The sequence below is a fragment of the Panthera leo genome, chromosome C2 (assembly GCF_018350215.1).
Source record: "Panthera leo isolate Ple1 chromosome C2, P.leo_Ple1_pat1.1, whole genome shotgun sequence".
Classification (NCBI taxonomy): domain Eukaryota; kingdom Metazoa; phylum Chordata; class Mammalia; order Carnivora; family Felidae; genus Panthera; species Panthera leo.
In genome coordinates this window covers 82823780-82847344 of record NC_056687.1, presented here as the reverse complement: position 1 = coordinate 82847344, position 23565 = coordinate 82823780, and the positions used below count along the sequence as shown (strand labels likewise).

At 50.3% G+C, this 23565-nt stretch overlaps 1 protein-coding gene, 3 non-coding genes and 1 pseudogene across 8 annotated transcripts; 4 read left to right on the top strand and 1 right to left on the bottom strand.

Annotated features, from left to right (window-relative positions):
- Positions 1 to 318: 318 nt before the first annotated feature.
- Positions 319 to 753, bottom strand: LOC122229295 (annotated as a pseudogene).
- A 3638-nt stretch (positions 754 to 4391) lies between these two features.
- On the top strand, positions 4392 to 23518 carry EIF4G1 (eukaryotic translation initiation factor 4 gamma 1). 5 transcript variants are annotated; one of them, XM_042903753.1, is made up of 33 exons: positions 4396 to 4485; positions 5306 to 5362; positions 5588 to 5681; positions 5980 to 6066; positions 7168 to 7344; positions 7568 to 7667; positions 8764 to 8876; positions 9695 to 9787; positions 9992 to 10058; positions 10338 to 11168; positions 11450 to 11538; positions 11634 to 11820; positions 11915 to 12048; positions 12173 to 12331; positions 12500 to 12685; positions 13123 to 13320; positions 13544 to 13690; positions 13916 to 14152; positions 14317 to 14421; positions 14544 to 14703; positions 14904 to 15004; positions 15604 to 15706; positions 15937 to 16039; positions 16270 to 16502; positions 16633 to 16751; positions 16878 to 17050; positions 17352 to 17477; positions 17636 to 17717; positions 19720 to 19818; positions 19933 to 20067; positions 20178 to 20259; positions 20401 to 20541; positions 23186 to 23518. In XM_042903753.1, the coding sequence occupies exons 3-33, from the start codon at positions 5622 to 5624 to the stop codon at positions 23368 to 23370; spliced, it is 4812 nt and encodes a 1603-aa protein (XP_042759687.1). In that variant the 5' UTR covers positions 4396 to 4485; positions 5306 to 5362; positions 5588 to 5621; the 3' UTR covers positions 23371 to 23518. The 5 variants fall into 5 exon arrangements, with proteins under 5 accessions (XP_042759686.1, XP_042759687.1, XP_042759684.1 ...); XM_042903750.1 differs by having other exon boundaries at positions 12497 to 12685; XM_042903752.1 differs by lacking the exon at positions 5306 to 5362 and having other exon boundaries at positions 4392 to 4485; positions 12497 to 12685.
- Positions 11230 to 11298, top strand: LOC122199053. Its single transcript, XR_006193323.1, has one exon. It is a non-coding gene; the product is annotated as a small nucleolar RNA SNORD66 (small nucleolar RNA).
- Positions 14186 to 14249, top strand: LOC122199054. The gene has a single exon (XR_006193324.1). It is a non-coding gene; the product is annotated as a small nucleolar RNA SNORD66 (small nucleolar RNA).
- On the top strand, positions 14753 to 14828 carry LOC122199052. The gene has a single exon (XR_006193322.1). It is a non-coding gene; the product is annotated as a small nucleolar RNA SNORD66 (small nucleolar RNA).
- Positions 23519 to 23565: the final 47 nt, after the last annotated feature.

The following is a 23565-nucleotide window of genomic DNA, read 5'->3' as shown; positions in this document are numbered from 1 at the left end:
TGGATTGTCCTTCTAGGAAGATTTTAATACCAAAATTTAATACATTTAATACATTTTAATACTGTTACAAATAATATTTTGATACAAACTGTTACAAATAACTTTCTGAGGGGCTGTGTATCCCATCCCCACCCCCACTCCCACCCTGCCAATGCACATCCACCTCAAGCCCATCATTCACTGACTTTGGGTGAAGAATCCCTGTTCTAAGAAGCAGCAGAGTCGGCCTTACTTTCTAACTTCTCTGCTGCTAAATGAAAGGGATGTGTATATATATGTATGTATATGTATATACACATTTTTTCTTTTTTGACTGGACTATGTGGCTTTATTGGGGAAAGCCAGGATTACAATGGATTTAAGAGTTGGCATTGGGCCCTTCTTGCCAAAGGGGGGCACAACATTGACTAAGCTCTGGTTGTACTGCATCCACTGCTTGGCTCGGCTTGTCTTCTTTTTCTCCTGTTTGACCACTTTGGAAGTCTGCTCTCTTACTTTCCCAACATGGGCCAGGAAACCATGGACTTTACCTCCAAGCATGTGGCCAGCTACTTCCAGGGTGGTCAGAGCCTTCAGTCCACACTGATCTAGGGTAGCCTCATCCTCTAGGGGCATGCCTGCCAGAAGTACGACTTGATCTTCTGAAGTGATGCCCTCCAGAGAGGCTACATGAGCCTTGATCTGAGCAACCGTCTGTCTCCTGTCTGGTGACCTTGAGGTGTAGAGCTCCCAGGCACAGACAAAGAGCTACATGTCTGTGACTGAACAGCCAGGGACATTTTTATCTCCTGTGATCCTCTGTGCCTCTTGGAAGGCTTCTATTGGAGAGGTTTAGTCATGTTCACATCTACTGGGCTATCTTTGCAGAAACTGGATGTAAGAAAGCTTGACCCTGACTTTTCCCTTAGTGTAGCAATGGGATAAAGGAGTGGCCTCCTTCCTGGGATGTAATCACTTTTGATCTTTGTGGGGTTGGTATGAATATAGCTATGCTGCCAATTGGGGCTCGGACCCCTATGGATGCAGTGCAGAAGAACATATGGCCCTGCCAGATAATCATAGCTAGCTAACCAACACTTTCTGTAGGTTTAGTTTACAAGCAGTGCCTGGCACTTAATAGGTCTATAAATGTTGAAAGAATAATTGTTCTGTATACCTCAGATACCTCACAACAGCTCTAAGGGGTAGGCATTATCTCCGTGTTTTGGTGAGGGATATAAAGTTTGGAAAGAGATTCACCCAATTTATCCAAGATCACATAGTAAGTGGTGGAGCCAGGATGGGAATCTAAATTTGTTTGACTCCAAATCTGTCTCTGTAGCCTTGGAAACTTGTGGACACTATCGTAGTCCAAGGTTTTGAGTAGCTGGAGACTAGCAACTTTGGATTAGTGTCTCTATTATCTTCTTTCTGTTCTTATTTGGCAGCCTGTATAAAACCTGTATTAAAAGTTAAAGTACTGGACCTGGGAGTCAGTAGACCTACCTGTCATACTCCTTTAATGGAATTTTCTGTAGTACTGGGCAAATCAGCATGTCTGATGAGCCTCTGTTATCTGTAAAATGGGAATATGGTAATTGCTTTCTCTGATATGCAATGGTGGTGATATAAAGATAAATTAGAAAGTGATTTTTAGGGGTGCCTGGCTGGCTCAGTGGAGCATGCAACTCTTTACCTCAGGGTTGTGAGTCTGAACCCCATGTTGGGTGTGGAGTCTACTTAAAAAATGATTTGTAAACTGCAAAACACTCTAAATAAAAGAATAATTCTTTGGCAAATCAGTGATTGTGCTTTAGGGTAGAATTTTCATAATGACTCTTAACCTTTCGCTTTCAGTCATTCATTCAGCAACAAATATCAATGGAGCCTTTTATTCTGCATTGGACATTATTTTAGTTTGTGGGGATACAAACATGAGGGAAAAAAGCCAAACCCTATCCTCAAAAAGCTTATTTAATGGAAGAGAAAACAAAGGTGATATATTGTTACCAATACCATACTGGAGTGTGAAGAAGCTACCCTGGGATCGTTAATATGGAGCCTTAATGCCTAGATAAGTCAGGGGAGAATTTTGCAGTAAATGGGACCTAGAGGAAGAGGAGTTTGTCCAGAAAAAAAGAAGGTAGAATATAACTAAGGGAGTAGGGAAAGGAGGAAGGCGGAAAAGCTATTTATTTTCAGAAACCATGGATAGTTTGCTTTGGTTAAGTGTACAGGGCCAGGAAAAGTGTGGTAGGAGATACAGTAAAGAGACCCAAGCTCAGATCGGGTTTGGAAGAGCTTTGTTGTGTTAAGAAGTTGACAGTATCTCTCAATAGAGACCACTGAAAGAGAGCAGGGAAGTGACATCATCAGTTATCTGGGTGAGAAAGCTCACCATGAAGGCTGGGAGACCAGGCAAAGGAAATAAATGCCTGAACTAGGGCATTAGAAATGGGGAAGGGCAGGAGAAAGATTTTTTTAAAGATAGTCAATAGGACTTGAATTTGATCCAAATACCAAGAGGACCTGGTGTCTGATTACAGGTAGTATGTGGATGGGAAGCAATGGAGTATTAATCCCAGATTTTCAGCTTGGGTGCTATTCATGGGTAAAGAACACAGGGGCACTTGGGTGGCTCAGTCAGTTAAGCTTCCAACTTCAGCTCAGGTCATGATCTCATGGTTTGTGAGTTTGAGCCCTGCATCGGGCTCTCTGCTGTCATCACAGAGCCTGCTTTGGATCCTCTGTCCCCCCCACCCCCCCATGCTCTTTGTCTCTTTCTCTCAAAAATAAAGTTGGGACGCCTGGGTGTCTTGGTTAAGCATCCGACTTTGGCTCAGATCATGATCTCGCCGTTCGTGGGTTTGAGCCCTGTGTCAGGCTTTGTGCTGATAGCTCAGAGCCTGGAGCCTGCTTCAGATTCTGTGTCTCCCTCTCTCTCTGCCCCTCCCCCGCTTTCACTCTCTCTTTCTCTCAAAAATAAATAAACATTAAAAAAAATTAAAAACAGTAAACTTAAAAAAAAATCTTAACAAAAACACACAGGCACCAACATTTATGGGGTTGAGGTGGAGGACTCTGTTGCATAAGGAGAGATGATAAGTTCCTATCTGGGCATACACAATTTGAGATACCTGTGGGATGATTAGGTGGAGATGTCTTTTATTCTAACTGGAGTTCGAGAGAGAGGTTTCTGAGTTAGAAACAGATTGGCATGTAGGTAGTAATTGAATTTTATTTATTAGTTGGCTTAGGGAGGAAGAGAAATGAGAAGAGTAGAGGAAGGGGTCATACATGATCGAGTCAGAGAACACTAGATCTATATATTCACTCTCACTATAGTTCCTCTGCCATGTGTCTGTCTACTTTGCTGCTTTGGAGCTTCAGTTCCTCATATACAATGGGAAGAATAATACAATCTGTTTTATAGGAAATTGTGAAGATTGATATCAGATAGGCCATATATATTGAACCACCACTCTATCCTTGGTACAGAGAAAATGTTTTCTTACCTTCTGAGATTACATGTGTACATATACACACACCTACACCCACAGATCACACATGGGTGAGTGAGAGCAAGTGTGTCTTTGCTAGGTACATAGGCACTGAAGCCCTTTCACATGAATTAACTCCTTTAATCTTCACAATCCAATAGAGTGAGTGGATGTTGTCATTGGTAAAGAAAGCAGCGTGGTTAAAAGCTTAGATTTGAGCCAGACTGCCTGGTTTCAAATCTTCCCATTTTTATAACAGTTATTAAGTAGGTGGGTAGTAGGTACATGGCCAGGAAGCAGCAGAGTTTGGATTAAAACCCAGGCCATCTGAGTACGTGTATTTGGCTCTAGGACGGTTCCTCCTGGTGCCAAGTCTTTTGGCTGCAGGGAAGGGGTTTTGGGATTACTTCTTTCGTCATTATTCTGAACTTTCCATGATTGACTTTTGTCCCTCCCTGGGAGTGGCTGATCTTTGGGAGGCAAATCTCATACTAATTTCTTGGAATGTTTCAATCTTTCTGGCCTAACATTCAGTTTAATAGGTATTTCAATCACCTTATCTTCAAAGGTTGCATAATTTTTATTTTCCTATTTGTATCATGATTTATTTAGGCAGGACTGAGTCTTTAATGAATTTCGCTACTCTCAGCCCCTGACCAGCACTTCGCCTCGTACTTAGTATGCACTCAATAAATGCTCTAAGTATGAATGAACTAAAGAACCGCGGAACGGAGACGCAGATGGGGGTCAGTCTGGAAGTTCCAAAGTTCGGGAGGGGACACGGGGGCGGGCAGTGACTGTCACATGACCAGGCGGGGCAAATCTTCTGTGCTCCGCGGCGCCGGGCGTAGCTCCTCCCTCTGCGCCGGTCACGTGGGGGCGCCGGCTGCGCCTGCGGAGAAGCGGTGGCCGCCGAGCGGGATCTGTGCGGGGAGCCGGAAATGGTTGTGGACTACGTCTGTGCGGCTGCGTGGGGCTCGGCCGCGCGGACTGAAGGAGACTGAAGGTAAAGCCGCCATGTCCGGGCCCGACCCGGCCCCCCCACCCCCTCCCCCCGCATCCGCCGCCATCCGGGCCGGGACCGGCCACCCTGCGCCGCCGCCCCGGCGCCCTGGCCCCGCGGCCCAAGCCCGGGCCCCGGCCCGCCAGGGCCCGATCCCTGGCCCACGTGTGCCCGGCCTGGCCCGGCCTGGCTGCTGGGTGGGGGTGGGGGAGCGCAGGGCCGGAATATGCGGTCCCCGCTGGCTGGGAGGGCGCCGGGTTCGCCGGCCGCGAAGTGCCACCTCGGTCTGACCCGAGGGGGCCCCGCGGGCGCAGGCACCGCGGCTCCCGGCCCGCCGCCCCCTCCCCCCTTTGCGGCCCGGCCGCCGGGAAGTGACACGTTGTTCTTTGGCACTGGCCGGCGCTGCGCAGGGAGGGCGCAGGGGAGGGAGGCGGCAGCGGCGGGCAGGGAGGAGCCCCCGGCCCCGCCCGCCCTCCGGGCCGACCCTCACTTACTAGAAACCGGCTCCTCTTCGGCCGCCGCCCGCCTGGCCTTTTACGGCCCGACTCCCGCCCTTCCTGGTCTCCACTCCTGGGCGGCGGCAGGCCTCGCGTCTGGCCCCGCGCGGGTGCCCCTGCGGCCACCCGCAGCAGGCGTGCCTTGTGTGCCCCTGGGCCTGGCCCCGAACCCGGTGTCCCCAGGTGGGGGGTGGGGACACCACGGCCGAAGCTGCTAGCTCCGTTTGTGATCCGGGAGCCTGGTGCCAGCGAGACCTGGAATTTCCGGTCTGGTTGGTCTTGGGCCCCGCGGAGCCAGGTTGATACCCCTCACCTCCCAACCCCAGGCCCTCGGATGCCCAGAACCTGTAGGCCGCACCGTGGACTTATTCTTAACCGAGGGGGTGAGTGAGGGGGCTGTTTCAGCAGATCAGGGGGGTGGTTGGAGGTGATGCTGGTTTGACAACGTGTTGGTGGGGACATAAGCTGGATCTTTTCTGCTCTTTCAACCCCTTCGCACCTCCGGGACTCGGTGTGGAACCCGGCCCTTGCTTCAACCCCTCCCCCCACTCCATTTGCCTTAAGCTTGGGTCCCTTCTCCTTTTCCGAGCTCCACTCTTTCCCAACAGGTGCTGGGGGGACCCTGATGTGGCACCAAATGAAATGAACAAAGCTCCACAGCCCACAGGCCCCCCACCTGCCCCATCCCCTGGACTCCCACAGGTAATTAGGGAGGAATTAGCAGAGACTGGGGTGGGGGTGGGGGAGACCAGGCAGCTGGTCAGGAACAGGTTCCAACCTCTGGATTTTCCCACCCCCATCTGTGTCAGGGCAAAGTGCAGCTTCCTGCTGCCAAATTGAGACAGGGCCCCTGGGCTGTTCCCAGGGGCTGTCATGGGGAAGAGGGGGCATGTGGACTGCTAAAGCTCTTGCCACAGGTCTGCTCCCCTTACTTTACCAGCTTGGGTTTCTGCCCCACCCGGGTTTCCCCTCTTGCTGAACTCTGGTCTCCCCCCTTCAGCCAGCGTTTCCCCCGGGGCAGACAGCACCGGTGGTGTTCAGTACGCCACAAGCGACACAAATGAACACGCCTTCTCAGCCCCGCCAGGTGAGGGGCTGTGGGGAGGGGAGTAGGGTGCCTGGGTGGGAGCCATGGAAACCTTAGGCCAGTTTGGGCCTAGCATGGAAACTGTGGAGACCCTGTATCTGCCCCAATTTCCTGACAGTTGCTCTGTGTTCTTTCATGTGTCTCTGCACTTTGTGCTGTTGATTACTTACGGTGGCTGGCCCCTTGGGGAGTATGTAGTCTGTGGGGTGGCATTAGTAGGGGTCCTGGTGCCTTGAGAATTGGGAGCAGTGCTTTGGGCCCTGCTGCCAACTCCTGTTTTCTTTCCTATTTCCTTCTTTTACTGGGAGGTTGTGGTTGCTCCATTTCCCTTCCCTTCTTTCTCTTTGGACTATGGCAAAGTAAACACTCCAGCTGGTTCTTGCCTTTCTCTGTTCCCTAAATTCTTTCTCACTAAGTGGCAGCATTCTTGTCCTACTTCCTTCATTTTTCCCCCTCATCACCTTGGAGATAATTCTCTTCTTTCCTGTCCCCATGTGCTCTCAGGGAGGATTCAGGTCTCTGCAGGTAATACCCCTTTGCTAATCCTGGACCCTCTCATAGTCTCACCATTATCCTCTGCCCTAGTCGAGGACTAGATACAGGGACTGGGGGTCTTCAGGGTGGGGACATGTTTGCTGTTAAGGTCCTCAGTCTGAGACTGACTGATGCATGTTAGAGGCTAAGTCTTGCAGAGTGCATATCTGGGAACTGGGAGACTGTTGCATGTTAGTGGTTAGTTTCTCAGTACCTTAGGGTGGAGCAATGCATGCTGGGGAGTATGTTGCCCAAAAGGGCTTCACTTAGGCATGATGCATCTGGGTGTTAGGAAGCCTCTGCAGAGGGTAGCCTGGTGGAAGTGACGTGAGTATGCACGGCAGTGAGGGAGTATATTCATGGAGTGCAAAGTGTATACCTGAATGTGGAGAGTATGTGTGAGTACAAGAGGCCACTTAATCATCAGTTGGTCAAGTGAGTTAGGATTGGTCCCTGTGCTCCAAAGCCCTCAGTATTTCTCTCCAGAGTAGAGACATTGTGGAGTGGCCATTTTGCTGTCCACTTCCTTCCTTTCCCAATGCCAACTGCCTTCCTCGCTCTTGACAGCACTTCTACCCTAGCCGGGCCCAGCCCCCGAGCAGTGCAGCCTCCCGAGTGCAGAGTGCAGCCCCCGCCCGCCCTGGCCCAGCTGCTCATGTCTACCCTGCTGGATCCCAAGTAATGATGATCCCTTCCCAGATTTCCTACTCAGCCTCCCAAGGGGCCTACTACATCCCTGGACAGGTGAGGTTGGAGGCTTGGGGACTGGAAGCCATGGAACCTTAAACCTGAACCCCCACCTCCCTTACCCTGACCCTCCAGTCCCATCTCTTTTCCAGAGGTGGGACTTTGTTTTGGTCATTGCCCATAGTTGACCTGTCCTGTCTTGCCCTACGTTCTCTTTGTAGTTTGATATGGTACTCATAGCTCCCTCAACTGCTCTCCCCTCCTCCCCCTTCCCCACCAGGGGCGTTCCACATATGTTGTCCCGACACAGCAGTATCCTGTACAGCCAGGAGCCCCAAGCTTCTATCCGGGTGCAAGCCCTACAGAGTTTGGAACTTATGGTAAGCAGGGGAAGGAGTCAGGTTGAGAGTGAGTCCCACGGAGCATCTAAACTCACCTATAAATTCCTAGACCCTTCCTAGGCTCATTCCTTGGTCTAAAAATGATAGGGTTAAGTAGGGATTGGTGCTTAATATGTAACTTGTTGGGTGAGGGGCAGGTAGTGTTTTATCCTATTGCTGAGAGTTAGGAGTCCTTCTCAGGTCAAAGAATATAGGGTCATGCACAAGTTTGAGGGCCTGTTAGTAAACATTTCCTGTGACACTTGTTCTGTGGTTGGTGGGAGCCCATGTAATGTGGATTTGAGAGGATTTTGTAGCTGTTTTTCACTTATATTCTAGGAAAGGATTCGTTTTTTTTATCGCAGTGGTTTCCAAAATTTTCTGATCATCTCAGGAAATATTTTGAGTGTGTACCTCTAATATGTGTGTTTTGTTTGTGTATACATATGCATCATTTAAACAAATAACATGTTTGTCAAAAACAAACAAGTGGATATTATGGATGAGATTAAAGAATGCATCCCATTTTGGAGACCATTGCTTTAAGGAATTAATTTTTCCACTCCTGGGCCTGGTTCATAATGTTACTCTTTGTTTCCTTGCCCCTTAGTAAAGGGCTGGAGATTGGAACTGGACTCAGGTTGAGTGGGACAGGGTTGGCAAATCTGTTTTTCTCATTCCCAGCCAAAGACCTGATTCTGTTTCAGGTTAAGTAGTTGCTGCTCCCTCAGAATACATGTGTGTGTGTGTTGCTGGGGGTCGGAGGCATACATTCTATCTTATAGGGTAGAAGAGAAACAGAAGTTCTGGTAGTGGTAGCTGGTGTGGAGGGGAAGGAGTGTGTGCCTATAAGGTGTGTGTGTCAGTGTCAGGAATTCTTGTAAACGCAGTTCAGACTGGTTCCCCAGCTTTGATAGACACCTAACTCCCTTGGGGAGGTGGGTGGGGCAGGGCGAGGGGCCGGCCGTGGGTGATGAGAGGTTCTGGGGATGGGAGGTGTTCAAGCAGGCATTTGTACATGGTTGGGCCCTGACACTGCCACCATTCTTCCTTTCTGTGTCCCTTCCATCCCCCTTCGCCCATCCCCCCTCCCAAGCTGGCGCCTACTACCCAGCCCAGGGTGTGCAGCAGTTTCCCACTGGTGTGGCCCCCGCCCCAGTTTTGATGAACCAGCCACCCCAGATTGCTCCCAAGAGGGAGCGGAAGACCGTGAGTAGCAGCAAGGGGCTCTGGGACATCTGGGAAAGGGAGAATCAAGGTCAGACATTGTGGGTCAGGGAGCAGAAAGTTGAGGAAGGAGATCTTCAGCTGGGAGCGGATAGAGAATGGGGATCTGAAGTGCTCAGGTTCTCTGTAAAGTATAAGGTACTGAGACGTCAGCGTAGAAGCAGCTCATGGGAAGAACTGAAGTGGCTAGTGCAGGAGTTCCTGAGAGACCAAGGTTCTGGGGTCTATAAGATCTATGTTCGGTTTTGGGTTTCTGGTGGCTTGTCTTGGAAATGGTTTGTTTTCTGTGGCCCCACCCCCCACCTCCCAGTCCTGGAAGCTCTTGAGGCCTCCGCCTCTGCTCAATCCTCAAGCCCTGGGCGTGGTGCCCAGAATAGGGTGCCAGGGCTGGGGAAGCCGCTGAGTCACCCTGGCTCCACCCACTGGATCTGGGCCCTGCCCCCAGAGATCAGGCAGACTAGCCACAAGTGAGCCGGATGGGTGCTAGATGGGGGTCCTGGGCTCTAGGGTGTGCAGCCAATTGACTTGGGGACTGCTGGTGGGGCAGGGATGAGGGAGGGAGGGGCATTGTGATGTACGAGATTGCTCTGTGAGGTCAAGGGTCTCTTAGGGGTGGGGGCCAGGGCAGGGAATACAAGATGAGCTGGATGGGTTGACAGTAGAACTCATGGGGTTTCTGGCACTCACCCACCCGCTTCCCAGTGGGGAGTGGGGGGTTGGTATGGAGTCTTAGGAGTGGGGCAGGGTGGAAAGGTGGGCTCCCCTTGCTTCCCACTCATCCCGGAGCTTTCTTTCCCCAGATCCGAATTCGAGATCCAAACCAAGGAGGGAAGGATATCACAGAGGAGATCATGTCTGGGGCCCGCACCGCCTCCACACCTACCCCTCCCCAGGTACTGTCTGCTCTTTGAGTGAGGCCCTGGCTACGATGGCTGTTCTGACCTGGACTCTCAAGTCCTTTGATCTTTTTTTCCAACTAAGGGATTTGTTTTCCTGTTTTCCTGGATTTTTAGGCAGACTTAAAGTAGAAATGGCTCTAGTAGAGAAGGGTTGTGGGCCTCTTCAGGGCAAACTTGGTAACTCTTTGTGTCTTGCAGACGGGAGGCGGTCTGGAGCCTCAAGCTAATGGGGAGACACCCCAGGTTGCTGTTGTTGTCCGGCCAGGTAGGTAAGCAGGTGGGGCAGAGCTTTTATGGTGAAAAGGAGTGTGACAGTTTCAAATGCTGAGGAGGTGGAGTGACTTGACCTGGGTGTCAGGGAAGAATGACTTAGGTTTTAGGTAGTGGGATTTTGCGGGTGGATCAGATTTTAGGTGAGAAGGGAAAAGGCTTAGATAGGAGAAGATTGCGGGGGTGATTTAGGCCGGGAATGTCTTAGCTGGGAGGAGGAGGAACAACAGCACTGAAGACCTGCTTTTAATTACTTGTCTTTTTTGTGGTGCAGATGACCGGTCCCAGGGAGCAGTCATTGGGAGCCGGCCGGGGCTGCCTGGCCCAGAGCACAGCCCTTCAGAATCCCAGCCTTCGTCACCTTGTCCGACCCCATCACCACCCCCAATCTTGGAACCGGGGTCTGAGCCTAATCTTGCAGTCCTCTCCATTCCTGGGGACACTGTGACAACGGGGATGATCCAGATGTCTGTAGAAGAATCCACCCCCATGCCCCGTGAAACTAGGGAGCCATATTGCCTCTCTCCAGAACCCACTCCCCTCGCCGAACCCATACTGGAAGTAGAAGTGACACTTAGCAAACCGATTCCAGAATCTGAGTTCTCTTCCAGTCCTCTCCAGGTTCCCACCCCCCTTGCATCTCACAAAGTGGAAATTCTGCCTGAACCTAACGGCATGGTCTCATCTGAGGATCTGGAACCAGAGGTTGAGTCGAGCTCCGAGATTGCTCCTCTCCCTCCGCCAGCTTGTCCTTCTGAATCCCCCGTGCCCATTGCTCCAACTGCCCAACCTGAGGAACTGCTCAACGGAGCCCCCTCGCCACCAGCTGTGGACTTAAGCCCAGTCAGTGAGCCACAGGAGCAGGCCAAGGAGGTTACAGCATCAGTGGCTCCCCCCGCCGTCCTCTCTGCCACTCCAGCTATGGCTCCTCCAGCTGCTTCCCCCGCCCAGGAGGAGGAAATGGAGGAAGAGGAAGAAGATGAAGAAGAAGGAGAAACAGGAGATGCTGAGGGTGAGAAAGGAGGAGAAGAACTTCTTCCCCAAGAGAGCACCCCTGTTGCAGCCCACCTGCCTCAGAATTTGGAGGCAGCAGCAGCCACCCAAGGTAAGGTGTGATGGGATGGTAGAAGTGGGGCGGACTGAAAGGTGTGGTTTTTTTTTTTTCTCTTTATTGATGACCTCTCATTTGTGCCACTGTGTCTGGGTCATAGAAGCCTTGTCGTGGACCCTAAGAGCTAAAATTCCGAGATTAAGGAATTTTAAGTCCACAGTGGGTATGTTGGAAAGAGGAAATACTATACAGTAGCTGCTTTTTATTTCCCCAGTTATTCCCACTTTTGTTCCCCATATAAGTTATTCCCACTTTTTCCCCCCCTAAATAAATAGTGGCAGTGTCTGTGCCAAAGAGGAGACGGAAAATTAAGGAGCTCAATAAGAAGGAGGCTGTAGGAGACCTTCTAGATGCCTTCAAGGAGGTAAGGGAGCAGAAAGTAATGGAGGGGAGAGGGCAGAGTGTGGGTATGGAACAGTGATCATACTGTAACCAAAATGGGGTGTCCTGTGGTTATAGGTGAACCCAGGAGTACCAGAGGTGGAAAATCAGCCTCCTGTAGGCACCAGCCCTGGTCTGGAGCCTGAGGGCAGCAGTGTGCCCCCCCGGCCTGAGGAAGCAGATGAGACCTGGGACTCAAAGGAAGACAAAATTCACAATGCTGAGAACATCCAGCCAGGGGAGCAGAAGTATGAGTATAAGTCAGGTATGCTGAGGGAAAAGTTGAGAAGGGTTGTGTAGTCTTGCCAGGCCCCCAGGAGACCAGTGTATATGATTGGTTCATCTTGTGTTCCTCGTAGATCAGTGGAAGCCTCTAAACCTTGAGGAGAAAAAGCGTTATGACCGTGAGTTCCTGCTTGGCTTTCAGTTCATCTTTGCCAGTATGCAGAAGCCAGAGGGATTGCCCCATATCAGCGATGTGGTGTTGGATAAGGTTGGTAGGCTTGAGGGGGAGGGTCACTTTGGGCTGGCGGGCTTGCTGGGGGAGGTGCCTGAGGTCCTGAGAGAGTAGTCAAGAGCCATAACTGTTTCTCATGCCTTCTGCGTCCTCTTCACAGGCCAATAAAACACCACTACGGCCACTGGACCCCGCTAGACTTCAAGGCATAAATTGCGGCCCAGACTTCACTCCTTCCTTTGCCAACCTTGGCCGACCAGCCCTTAGCAACCGTGGGCCCCCAAGGGGTGGGCCAGGTGGGGAGCTGCCCCGAGGGCCGGTGAGTGGGACTGGCTGGAGGGACAGATGGTCAAGGGGGTTTGGGGGATGGCTCCCTTGTCTTGTTGAGAGATGGGGAGAAAACTGCCCTGGAGATGCATGGTGGCAGTGTCACAGGTTGTGCTGATTGGCTCTGTGTCTTCACTTGTTCTTGCCCCTTGCTTAGCAGGCTGGTCTGGGACCCCGGCGCTCTCAGCAGGGCCCCCGAAAGGAACCACGCAAGATCATTGCCACGGTGTTAATGACTGAAGATATAAAGTTGAACAAAGCAGAGAAAGCCTGGAAACCCAGCAGCAAGCGGACAGCTGCTGATAAGGATCGAGGGGAAGAGGATGCTGATGGCAGCAAAACCCAGGTACTGACAAGTGCTGTTTTTGGTCTCCAATTTTTCTTTTCAAGGTCTGCCCTCTGAGCCAACTTTGCTCTCTCTGTTTCTGTTCTTTTGTTTGTTTGTTTGTTTAAATGTTTATCTGTCTTGAGAGAGAGAGGGAGAGTGCATGTGCATATGGGGAGGGGCAGAGAGAAAGGGAGACCAAGAGAATCCCAAGCAGGCTCCTCACGGAAAGTGGAGAGCTCGACTTGGAGCTCTGTCTCATGAACTGTGAGATCAGACCTGAGCTGAAATCAAGAGTCAGATGCCTAACCGACTGAGTCACCCAGCTGCTCCTGTTTCTGTCATTCTTATCACTAGTGTCTACCTGAGTCCCTACCACCCTCTACTGTTCCTCCCAGCGACCTCTGTTCTTCTGAGAACCTCACTGGATCCTGTGTCTTCTCTGTCCCCTCTGCCAGGACCTGTTCCGCAGGGTGCGCTCCATACTGAATAAGCTGACACCCCAGATGTTCCAGCAGCTGATGAAGCAGGTGACACAGCTGGCCATCGACACTGAGGAACGCCTCAAAGGGGTCATTGACCTCATCTTCGAGAAGGCCATTTCAGAGCCCAACTTCTCTGTGGCCTATGCCAACATGTGCCGCTGCCTCATGGCGGTTAGTTTCCACTGTTACTAAACCTTGTGGTCTAGTTCCCTACTTCTCTTCCTGAGACTCCTTGAGTCCAGCTTCTTGGTTCTCTTCCAGCCTGTGCTGTTGATGGCAGCCATAAGGAGGCAGATTGGGGACCAGAGGTCTTCCTGGGTTAGGTAGTTAAAGACTCTTGGAGGGCCTTTCCACTTGGGACCAGTGTAAATGTGACATTCTCTTTGACGTACAGCTGAAAGTGCCCACTACAGAAAAGCCAACAGTGACTGTGAACTTCCGAAAACTGTTGTTGAATCGATGTCAGAAGGAGTTTGAGAAAGACAAAGATGATGATGAGGTTTTTGAGAAGAAGCAGAAAGAAATGGATGAAGCTGCTACGGTGAGAGAAAACCCACCAACCCACTGTCCGTCCGGTTGCTACTCTGCTATAGAATTGGGGGTGGGAATAAGGGAGGGGTGGGGGTTCATGGTGTTTTGGAGGTTTCTCTGCCTTAAGGCATGAGTAGTTGCTGCTACATTTAGGAATCCAAATGCAGTGGAGGAGAGACGTGTTAGCCCAGTGGCTGGGTACCTTTTTGATGGATTTCTATCCTATAACTGGCAGGCAGAAGAACGAGGACGCCTGAAGGAAGAGTTGGAAGAGGCTCGAGACATAGCCCGGCGGCGCTCTTTAGGGAATATCAAGTTTATTGGGGAGTTGTTTAAGCTGAAGATGTTAACGGAGGCAATAATGCATGACTGTGTGGTTAAACTACTTAAGAACCATGATGAAGAGTCTCTTGAATGCCTTTGTCGTCTGCTCACTACCATTGGCAAAGATCTGGATTTTGAAAAAGCCAAGGTAGGGGTCCTGGGATGTGGAAGGGACGACAGACCCCTTGTTGGGCTGTCATGTGTGGGCCACTGAGCCACAGTGATGGAGCTGAAGGTCTGAGGAGGGGCCAGGCCTACAGTTGGAGGTGAGGTATGACAAGTTCCTGACCTGATGCCTTTGCTTCTTCCTAGCCCCGGATGGATCAGTATTTCAACCAGATGGAAAAAATCATTAAGGAAAAGAAGACTTCATCCCGAATCCGCTTTATGCTGCAAGACGTGCTGGATCTGCGACGGGTGTGTGTCCTCTCCTTCCCACTGCTGGTCTGCTTCCTGTACCCCGCAGTTCCCAGTTCCCAACACAGCTTTGTCTGGCCATCTGATGTAATTACTTTGTGACTGGCCTTCTCTACCCACAGAGCAATTGGGTGCCACGCCGTGGGGACCAGGGTCCCAAGACCATTGACCAGATCCACAAGGAGGCTGAGATGGAGGAGCACTGGGAACATGTAAAAGTGCAGCAGCTAATGGCCAAGGGCAGCGACAAGCGTCGGGGTGGCCCTCCAGGCCCACCTATTAGTGAGTTTGAGGCTCAGATTAAGGAGGGGGCAGAGTAAGGGGTTAAGCTTTCCGTTGATGACTTCTTGTTAGTGCCACGTGTCTGGGCCACTGAGACCATGTGATGGAACTGAGGATCTGAGGAAGGGAGGCTGGGCTGGCCCCAGGTGATATGGCTGCTAGGAGTTACTCATTATTGCAATATGCTCTCTTTGTCCCAGGCCGAGGCCTCCCACTTGTGGATGATGGTGGCTGGAACACAGTCCCCATCAGCAAGGGCAGCCGCCCTATTGACACCTCACGGCTCACCAAGATCACGAAGGTAGGGGTGTGTGTATTGGAGGGAGGGGTGCTGGTCATGGGAGGGTGAAGAGGGATCAAACAGACATTGAGCATAGGTTTGGATCTCAGTCCCCTCATTTTCTGAGGTTGGGAAGGCAACGGCTGAATTTTTCCTCTTAGACTAGTTAGATTGCTAGTGACAGGGCTGCCAGCTCTAGCAGGGGGTGTATTCACATCCGTCTGGGCCAGTGTCAGCAAACTCACAGCAAATCTGGCCCATTCCTTGCTTCTCTACATTTCACAGCTAAGAAATGGCCTTCGTGTTTTTTTTAACGGTTGAAAAAAAATAAAGCGGGTATTATGTAATATGAAATTATTCAAAATGTAAATTTCAGTATCCGTGGTTTTATTGGGATATAACTATTCTCATTTCCCTGAAGTATTGTGCATGACTGCTTTTGTGCTACAGTGGCCGAGTGGAGTAGTTGAAATAGAAACTATATGGCCTACAAAGGCTAAAATATTTACTATTTGGCCTTTTACAGGAAAAGTTTCCCCTGGTCTAGGCAATTTGCTACCTTGTGGCTGCGGGCTTCGGCCAGATTAGACTCATGACTCCACTCCCCTTTCCTTCCTCAGCCCGGCTCCATTGATTCTAACAACCAGCTCTTTGCACCTGGTGGGCGATTGAGCTGGGGCAAGGGCAGCAGTGGAGGCTCAGGAGCCAAGCCCTCTGATGCAGGTATGGAGGCCGTTGTAAGGAGCTGGGTGGCTATTCTCTCTTGAGGGCAGAGCCTTGTCTATAAGGGAGGCTTTTGGTACAAAGTGGTTAGGTAGTAATGGGAGGCGTATGTTTGGGGCTGGGGAATAAACTGTGTTCTTGTCGGGACTAGGACCAAGTGTCCTAAACAGTAGGAGATAGAACGGAAGACAGTAGCAAGAGATTCTGATCCGGGCTTTTTGCCTCCCCAGCATCAGAAGCTGCTCGTCCAGCTACTAGTACCTTGAACCGCTTCTCAGCCCTTCAACAAGCAGTACCTACAGAAAACACAGATAGCAGACGTGTGGTACAGAGGTGAGGTTTCCTGGATGTTTTTCTTCTTTATGCTGTGAGAGTGCTGTGATTGGACTTTGGTGGTTGCTATAGGAATCCTCACACCTGTAATGCTCAGAACCTCTGGCTAGATGGGGCACATTCCTGACGCCAGGAACTAGGCCCTGCAGTTGCTCAGCATGTTGGATAGTTAATACAAGAGAGCAGCTAGGCATATAGGTGAGAGGTGATGTGCCTGCTTTTTTCTCCAGGAGTAGCTTGAGCCGGGAAAGAGGTGAGAAAGCCGGGGACCGGGGAGACCGCCTAGAGCGGAGTGAACGGGGAAGTGAGCGTGGAGACCGGCTCGATCGCTCTCGGACACCTGCCACTAAGCGGAGCTTCAGCAAGGAAGTGGAAGAACGGAGTAGAGAGCGGCCCTCCCAGCCTGAGGGACTGCGCAAGGCAGCTAGCCTCACGGAGGATCGGGACCGTGGGCGGGATGCTGGTAAGGGGCTGGAAGAGGAAGGGAAGGGTATGTTTGGGACTAGGCAGTCCCCAGACTGTCTTCAGAGCTCTGGGCCCTTCTTTCTAGGAAAATTAGAACTGAAGTCCTCAATCTGTTTTTTCCCTTTCAGTGAAGCGAGAAGCCACCCTGCCCCCGGTGAGCCCCCCAAAGGCTGCACTCTCTGAGGAAGAGCTGGAAAAGAAATCCAAGGCCATTATCGAAGAATATCTCCATCTCAATGACATGAAGGTAGGCATTGGGAGGGGTCTGAGTGACAGCAGAGTGGGCAGGGAAGGACGTGTGTGGACAGGCATGGAATATGGGGTCTGGACCAGACGGTGACTGCCCTCTCCCTCCTGCCCCGCACACCTGCAGGAGGCAGTGCAGTGCGTACAGGAGCTGGCCTCACCCTCCCTGCTCTTCATCTTTGTGCGGCATGGCATCGAGTCAACACTGGAGCGCAGCACTATCGCTCGTGAGCATATGGGGCGGCTGCTGCACCAGCTGCTCTTTGCCGGGCACCTCTCCACTGCTCAGTACTACCAAGGGTATGCCTTCTTAGGGCCTCCTATTTTTCCATACCCACAGACTTCCCTCCTTTATAGGACCCATGGAACCTTGGAGTTCCTCAACTGTCCTGGTTAACAGATCTTTTGGCAGGGATAGGGGTGTACCATGTAAGGACTGGAGTGTGGCTTTAGCTTGAGATAATTGCCCCGTGCCTAGGAAGTGCTCCCCAGGGGCTCCACAGTTGATCCTTTAACAATGCCGTGATGCCCCAGATGGAGGGTGGGAGGTCTGGCTGGTCTTTCCTAGAATGCCCTGACTTTGAATTCATTTCATCTGCAGTTTGTATGAAATCCTAGAATTGGCTGAAGACATGGAAATTGACATCCCCCATGTGTGGCTCTACCTAGCAGAACTCATAACGCCCATTCTGCAGGAAGGTGGAGTACCTATGGGGGAACTGTTCAGGTAAGCCCCTTGAGTGGGATTCAAGGGAGGTAAAGACAGAGTTGGGGAGGGGAGAGGAGGGACGTATGGCAAGTTCGATGCCTGGGTTTAGGGAGGGATGGGGTAGTGTGTTGAGAGGGCTTTGGAGGCTATCAACACTCCCTGTAATTTTCTTGTAGGGAGATTACAAAACCTCTGAGACCCATGGGCAAAGCTGCTTCTCTGTTGCTGGAGATCCTGGGGCTTCTATGTAAAAGCATGGTGAGTGAGAGCCTTTTGGGGGTGATGTGTCAGGACTTCTCTTCCCACCATCCAGTTTTGGCTCCTTGCTGTGACCCTGAAACCTCACGGTCCTTTGGTGGGATGGGGTTAATATTGATGGTAGTTCTGTGTTGGTACCTGGGAGAGGAAATGTTGAGACTGGCACTGACCAGTTCCTGTTGAGTTCTCGCCAAGGCTGGAGGAGAATGGGAATCTAAGACCCGAAGCCCTTGATTGATTGATTGATTGATTGATTGGTTCAGCTAGCATTCTTTTTTTTTTTTTTTTTAATTTTTTTTTCTTTTAATGTTTGTTTATCTTTGAGAGAGAGACAGAGTGTGAGCAGGGGCGGGGCAGAGTGAGACGGAGACACAGAATCCGAAGCAGGCTCCAGGCTCTGAGCTGTCAGCACAGAGCCTAACGTGGGGCTCGAGCTCACGAACTGAACCGTGAAATCATGGCTTGAGCTGAGGTCAGTTGCCCAACCAACTGAGCCACCCAGGCGTCCCGGTTAAGCTAGCATTCTTTAAAAACATTTACTAATCACATACTAGGCACTGGAGATACCACCGTGAATAAAACATAGGAAACCAGCTGGAAGAGAAAAGTAAGAAATGACAGCTTAATAAAAACAGTGTTAAGTAAAGCGTGAAATAAAATAGTCAAAATGGAGTGTCTTGAGTACTGTGAGGTTGGTAATGTTCATGACAGAAAGCCTTTCCAGAAGGGCGCTGGGACTGCTTTGTGAAAGTTAAGTGGTGACTATAAAATGTCATAGTGGAGAGATGGGAAAGGCAAGTTGGGCAGGGTACTCTGGTAGTGAGAGCTGGGAAGGGCACTTTTAAGAGTTTAGCTTCCCAGGGCGCCTGGGTGGCTCAGTCCATTAAGCTTTTGACTTCAACTTCAGCTCAGGTCATGACGTCACGGTTTGTGAGTTTGAGCCCTGCTCAGGCTCTGTGCTGATGGCTCAGAGCCTGGAGCCTGCTTCGGGTTCCGTGTCTCCTCTCTCTGCCCCGCCTCCTGCTCACACTCTCTTTCTCTCAAAAATAAATAAACATTAAAAAAAAAAAATGTCTAGCTCCCCTGGGACCTGGACAAATGAGACTTTAGTGGAAGGGACTTGCTCTTTCAGCATCCTATTAATCCTTTTGGGTAGAAATGTGTAGCAGGATAGTTTGTGTTTAAAAAAGAGAGAAAAGTACTTTGAACTACCGCGTTCATTAAATCCGGTGTATTAGGTTATAGGATGTGTTATTCATGCACTGTTAATAAAGAAAAAAACTTATGATCATTTGTTTAAATGTAATATATCAACTGTGAGGCAATTCAATTTTAGTGGTGTTGGAATGAGTATCTTTAAAATTCGTGAAGTATAATAGTCTTATTTAGGATTAATGTCATCATTTTGAGTGTCGGTTATTTTAAGAGTAATGTCTTCAGAATGCCTTGTTCCCTAACAGAAAATGGGCTCAGACTATTGTTTATGTGAGGATTTCTGATTTGCCTTGGAGGCTGTGGGAGGGATAGATCTGTATCTAAAATTTTCTGGACTTAATAACTAAAAAGGCATATTTGTTAGAAGTTGTCCTCTCCCATGAGCGTTTGGTAAGTTGGAATAATGGAAAACTAAGCAATTTTAGAAAAAGAAACATCGAGGAATGTAGAAGTCTGGGATGAGGTATTTGGATTTGGTTGTTTACCTTTTTCAGTAAAGGTGATCTTGTGAAAGCTAATTGATGTCTTTCATAGAGGCTGTTAGGCTATTCTCCCCACCGCACCCTACCCCCCGCCTCAGTTTCCTAGCACTGTGGTAGATGAGTTCTTGTGTCTTTGGGTGGTAGTACCAGTCTGTAGGCATGGAGAGACTGTGCCTGTTGGTATCTCTGTAACAATTTGAACCCTTAGGCCCCTAATGGGCTTTCAGTAAATATTTGCTAGATGACATTTGTGGAACTAGGTCTAGAGGTAGAGAGGGTTACTGAATTGGTCTTACATTTTCTAGGGTCCCAAAAAGGTGGGGATGCTGTGGCGAGAAGCTGGACTCAGCTGGAAAGAATTTGTACCTGAAGGCCAGGACATCAGTGCATTTGTCGCTGAACAGGTTTGCGGCTGGAGTTAGGTTAATTCTAGCATTTGGGACTGGCCATTCGTCTCCCTCTTCCCTCAGCAACTCACATGGTATACTTACCTCCTATTTGGGTCTTTTCATTTGTAGAAGGTGGAGTATACCTTAGGCGAGGAGTCTGAAGCCCCTGGCCAGAGGATGCTCTCCTCTGAGGAGCTGAGCAAACAGTTGGAGAAGCTGCTGAAGGAGGGCAGCAGTAACCAACGGGTGTTTGACTGGATAGAGGTATGTTTCTCCTGGATATTGGGAGAGAGGCATACAGGAGAGGCAGTTTTTGGTGTGCGGGTAGGGACAGAATTCAGAACATATAGGCCATTTGTTTCTCTTCTGCACAGGCCAACCTGAGTGAGCAGCAGGTAGCATCCAACACACTAGTTCGGGCCCTCATGACAGCTGTCTGCTATTCTGCAATTATCTGTAAGAGGAGCCAGGGAGATGGAGGGGCAAGGGTGGGCCCAGCAGATGGAGGGAGGAAGGTTTTGGTCTTTGCCTCCTAGTTGTGGACTGGACCAGGCTGAGGGTGCATTATTCTGCTTAACCCCATCTTTCTTCCTGTAGTTGAGACGCCCCTCCGAGTGGATGTCGCGGTGCTGAAAGCTCGAGCGAAACTGCTACAGAAATACTTATGTGATGAACAGAAGGAGTTGCAGGCGCTCTACGCCCTCCAGGCCCTTGTAGTGACCTTAGAACAGCCCGCCAGTAAGAGCCGGGCTGCAGGGGTGGGGTGGAGGAGCTGCCAGAGAACAGGAGGCAGTCATTGCAAAGGGTCTCAACCCAAGAAAGGGGGCTGGTCATAGGAGAGCAAAATGCCCTGGTGATTGATTCCTTCCCCCTGCACTGCTTATTTCTTTGCCTACAAATGGAAGAAGTTAGACTCATCGTGAAGATTACTTGACTACTGTTCTGTGCCAGGAGCGTGGAGGTGAAAAGTGATAACAATTTCTAAATACTGAGTGCTCTGGCGTCTTGGCATGGGGTTGAGATAATTTTCTTTTTTTGCCTTATTTAATCTTCACAACTACTGTTTAAGGCCAATGCTGTTATCCCCTTTTTCTTATTGGGAGACTGAGGCTTAGGTTAATATGCCTGAGATTATGCATTCAGCAGATAGGTATGTGCCAGAGCACTGGGACATTGGCAGTGATAAAGTCCAGTACAGTTCTGTGTTGGCATAGAGTAACACAGTGGTGATGAGTGTTGGAAGATGGGTCCTTGGGGTGCTCTCTGGGGACACCTAGTCTAAAGGATAATGAGTGGGAAGTGACAAATGGTAGCTAAATGACCAGTTGGAGGGGGAGATTTGAAGGAACTGTGTGTGTAAAGGAAGACCCTGAGGCAGAAAGTACTTGACACAAAGCAAGAGAACTGTTCAAGAAAGGCCAGTGTGGGCAAGCACAGCAGCCAGTCGTATGTGAGGCAAGATGGGGCTGGAGAGATGGACGTGGGCTAGGTCATGCAGGGCTGTCTAAGCCGTGGGACAAGTTTTGGCCTTCAGCCTAAGGACAGGAAAAGGCTTTGTGGGATTTTAGTTTTTAGCTCATCCGGGCCGTTGGTAGGAAGAATGGTTTGGAACGGGTTAAGTGTGAACATGGCAAGAGCAGCAAATTAGGAGTGGGTTGTGTTGCTGGTGGCAGTGAAGCTGGGAGAGGTAACTACAGTTAAGACATAACACTGGCCTAAGGGGGAAGAGGTGATGAGACAAGTTAATGTATGACTCCCAGGATGCTTTGAGTGAGGTGATAGTGTGGTATACCGTTCACTCTGGGGGTTGGGAACACTGGGTCAAGTTGATTTTGGTCATAATTGGGTTTGTGGTCCCTGGGTGGGGGTGATCAGAGATGTCAGGTAGACAGCTGAGTATGGGAATTCATTTGGAGAGGAAGAGGTCAGGGTTGGTGGCCGATCTGTGAGAAGCTGACCCAGGGCAACACATGTGCAAGTCCTCAGAGGATATGGGATTGCCCAAGGGAGAGCAATGAGAATATGGGATAGAGCCTTGAGGAAGTAGAGGACCCACAGGGAGGGACCAGAGGAGGACAGGGCCCTGTGAACAAAGGACAAAGTAATTTTAGAGGGGGAAGTGGTCAGTAATGCTAGATGCTGCTTGAGAGTTCCATAGGAGCAGAGCTGACGGTTTAGGGCCTTTGGAGTGTAAAAACATGGAGGCCGCTCTGGCATAAACAGTATTTAGTAGAGCAGGGGACACTCTGGATTGGAAAGGACTGAGGAATACTTGAGTGAGATAGGAAAAAAGGAAAACAGCAAGTGTAGACAAAGTGTTTAATTAATGTCTTGTCCAAAGACAAAAATCTTTTGTTTGACTGTAAGAGATTGTGGTTGCGATGGAGGCCTTTTGTGTTTAGAAGGGAGAAACTTGGGTTTGAAGATACAGGGCAGAGTGGATAATTGATTGTGTAGGGTCCCCAGGGTGGGTGGGATGCACCGGATTTGGAGCACAAGTTTGGGACGAATGCTCTGCTGCCGTAGGATGGGGCTGGGGGGCTGTCCACGGGTGGTGGTTGTGGATTTGAGGGTGTGTGCGCCCTCAGGAACATCCTGGTTTGCAGCTTCTCATAGATGGCTGTCAGCGTTTCACCCAGGCCTAGACTCTAGAACCTATGCTTTATTTCTTTATTCAGAAGAAATGTTTCACTACTTGGCCTCCATTTGCTTTTGGAAAGATTGGGAGTACAGTATGGGGAATGGGACAGGTTGTGTTCAGGCCTGATAGGACAAGCGCTTGGGAGGGCTTCACTAGAAGCCAGGTTGGGGAGAAAGAGGGTCAGAGGAAGGGGTGCTGGAGTTGAACCTAAAAAAATTCATTAGGAAGGTGACAAGAGAAAGATGATCCTGGCAAAGGATGTGGCACACGTAAAAATGTCAAGGCTAGAGAGGATGTGTATGTTCAGATGTATGGAAAATAAGGGGAAATGGGGATCCACAGTTTGTCAGAATCTGTAATGGTGGCCAGTGAATGTTCCAGGTGATAAACCCTTGACTTTGGTGAGTGATATATCTGGGACTTTTGTGATTCCCAAATTTAGGAGTACCAATTCTGTGTATAGTTTTCCTCATTAAATATATCATGAATGGAGAAGCTGCCAAGGTAAGGCAGTTTGTAAGGTTCTGCCGTGATTTGTTCCTGTGCGTGCAGCAGTCTTAGATCGTAAAGTAAGATTAACACCTTGTTAGAGACCTACCTAGTCACTCTGTAATCAATGGTCAGACACACAAATGTCAGGATGATTGATGGGTCAGGGCCTTGATTTTTAACAGTGGAGCTTGGGAGTGGGTTGGGTGGTTGTGGGCAGCACTCCTTAACTGCTGTCCTGCCTGCTTGCAGACCTGCTTCGGATGTTCTTTGATGCGCTGTATGACGAGGACGTGGTGAAAGAGGATGCCTTCTACAGCTGGGAGAGTAGCAAGGACCCCGCTGAGCAACAGGGCAAGGGCGTAGCCCTTAAATCTGTCACAGCCTTCTTCAAGTGGCTTCGTGAAGCGGAGGAGGAGGAGTCTGACCACAACTGAGGGCGGGTGGGGCCGGGGACTTGGAGCCCCATGGACACTCGGATGACCCAGCCAGCCGCCCGGACTGCAGGGGGGGCGGCAGCAGCGGCGGTGGCAGTGGGTGCCTGTAGTGCGATGTGTCTGAGCTAATAAAATGGCTGAAGAGGCAGGATGGCGTGGGGCTGCCTGGGGCCCCCCTCCAGGATGCTGCCAGGT

Bases quoted from the DNA above. Each gene is read 5' to 3' on its own strand.
- EIF4G1 (XM_042903752.1), top strand. From the start codon at position 5,622: ATGAACAAAGCTCCACAGCCCACAGGCCCCCCACCTGCCCCATCCCCT. The intron at 11,169-11,449 runs GTAAGGTGTGAT...CTAAATAAATAG, and splicing joins GGCAGCAGCAGCCACCCAAG to TGGCAGTGTCTGTGCCAAAG. The intron at 15,707-15,936 runs GTATGGAGGCCG...TTGCCTCCCCAG, and splicing joins AGCCAAGCCCTCTGATGCAG to CATCAGAAGCTGCTCGTCCA.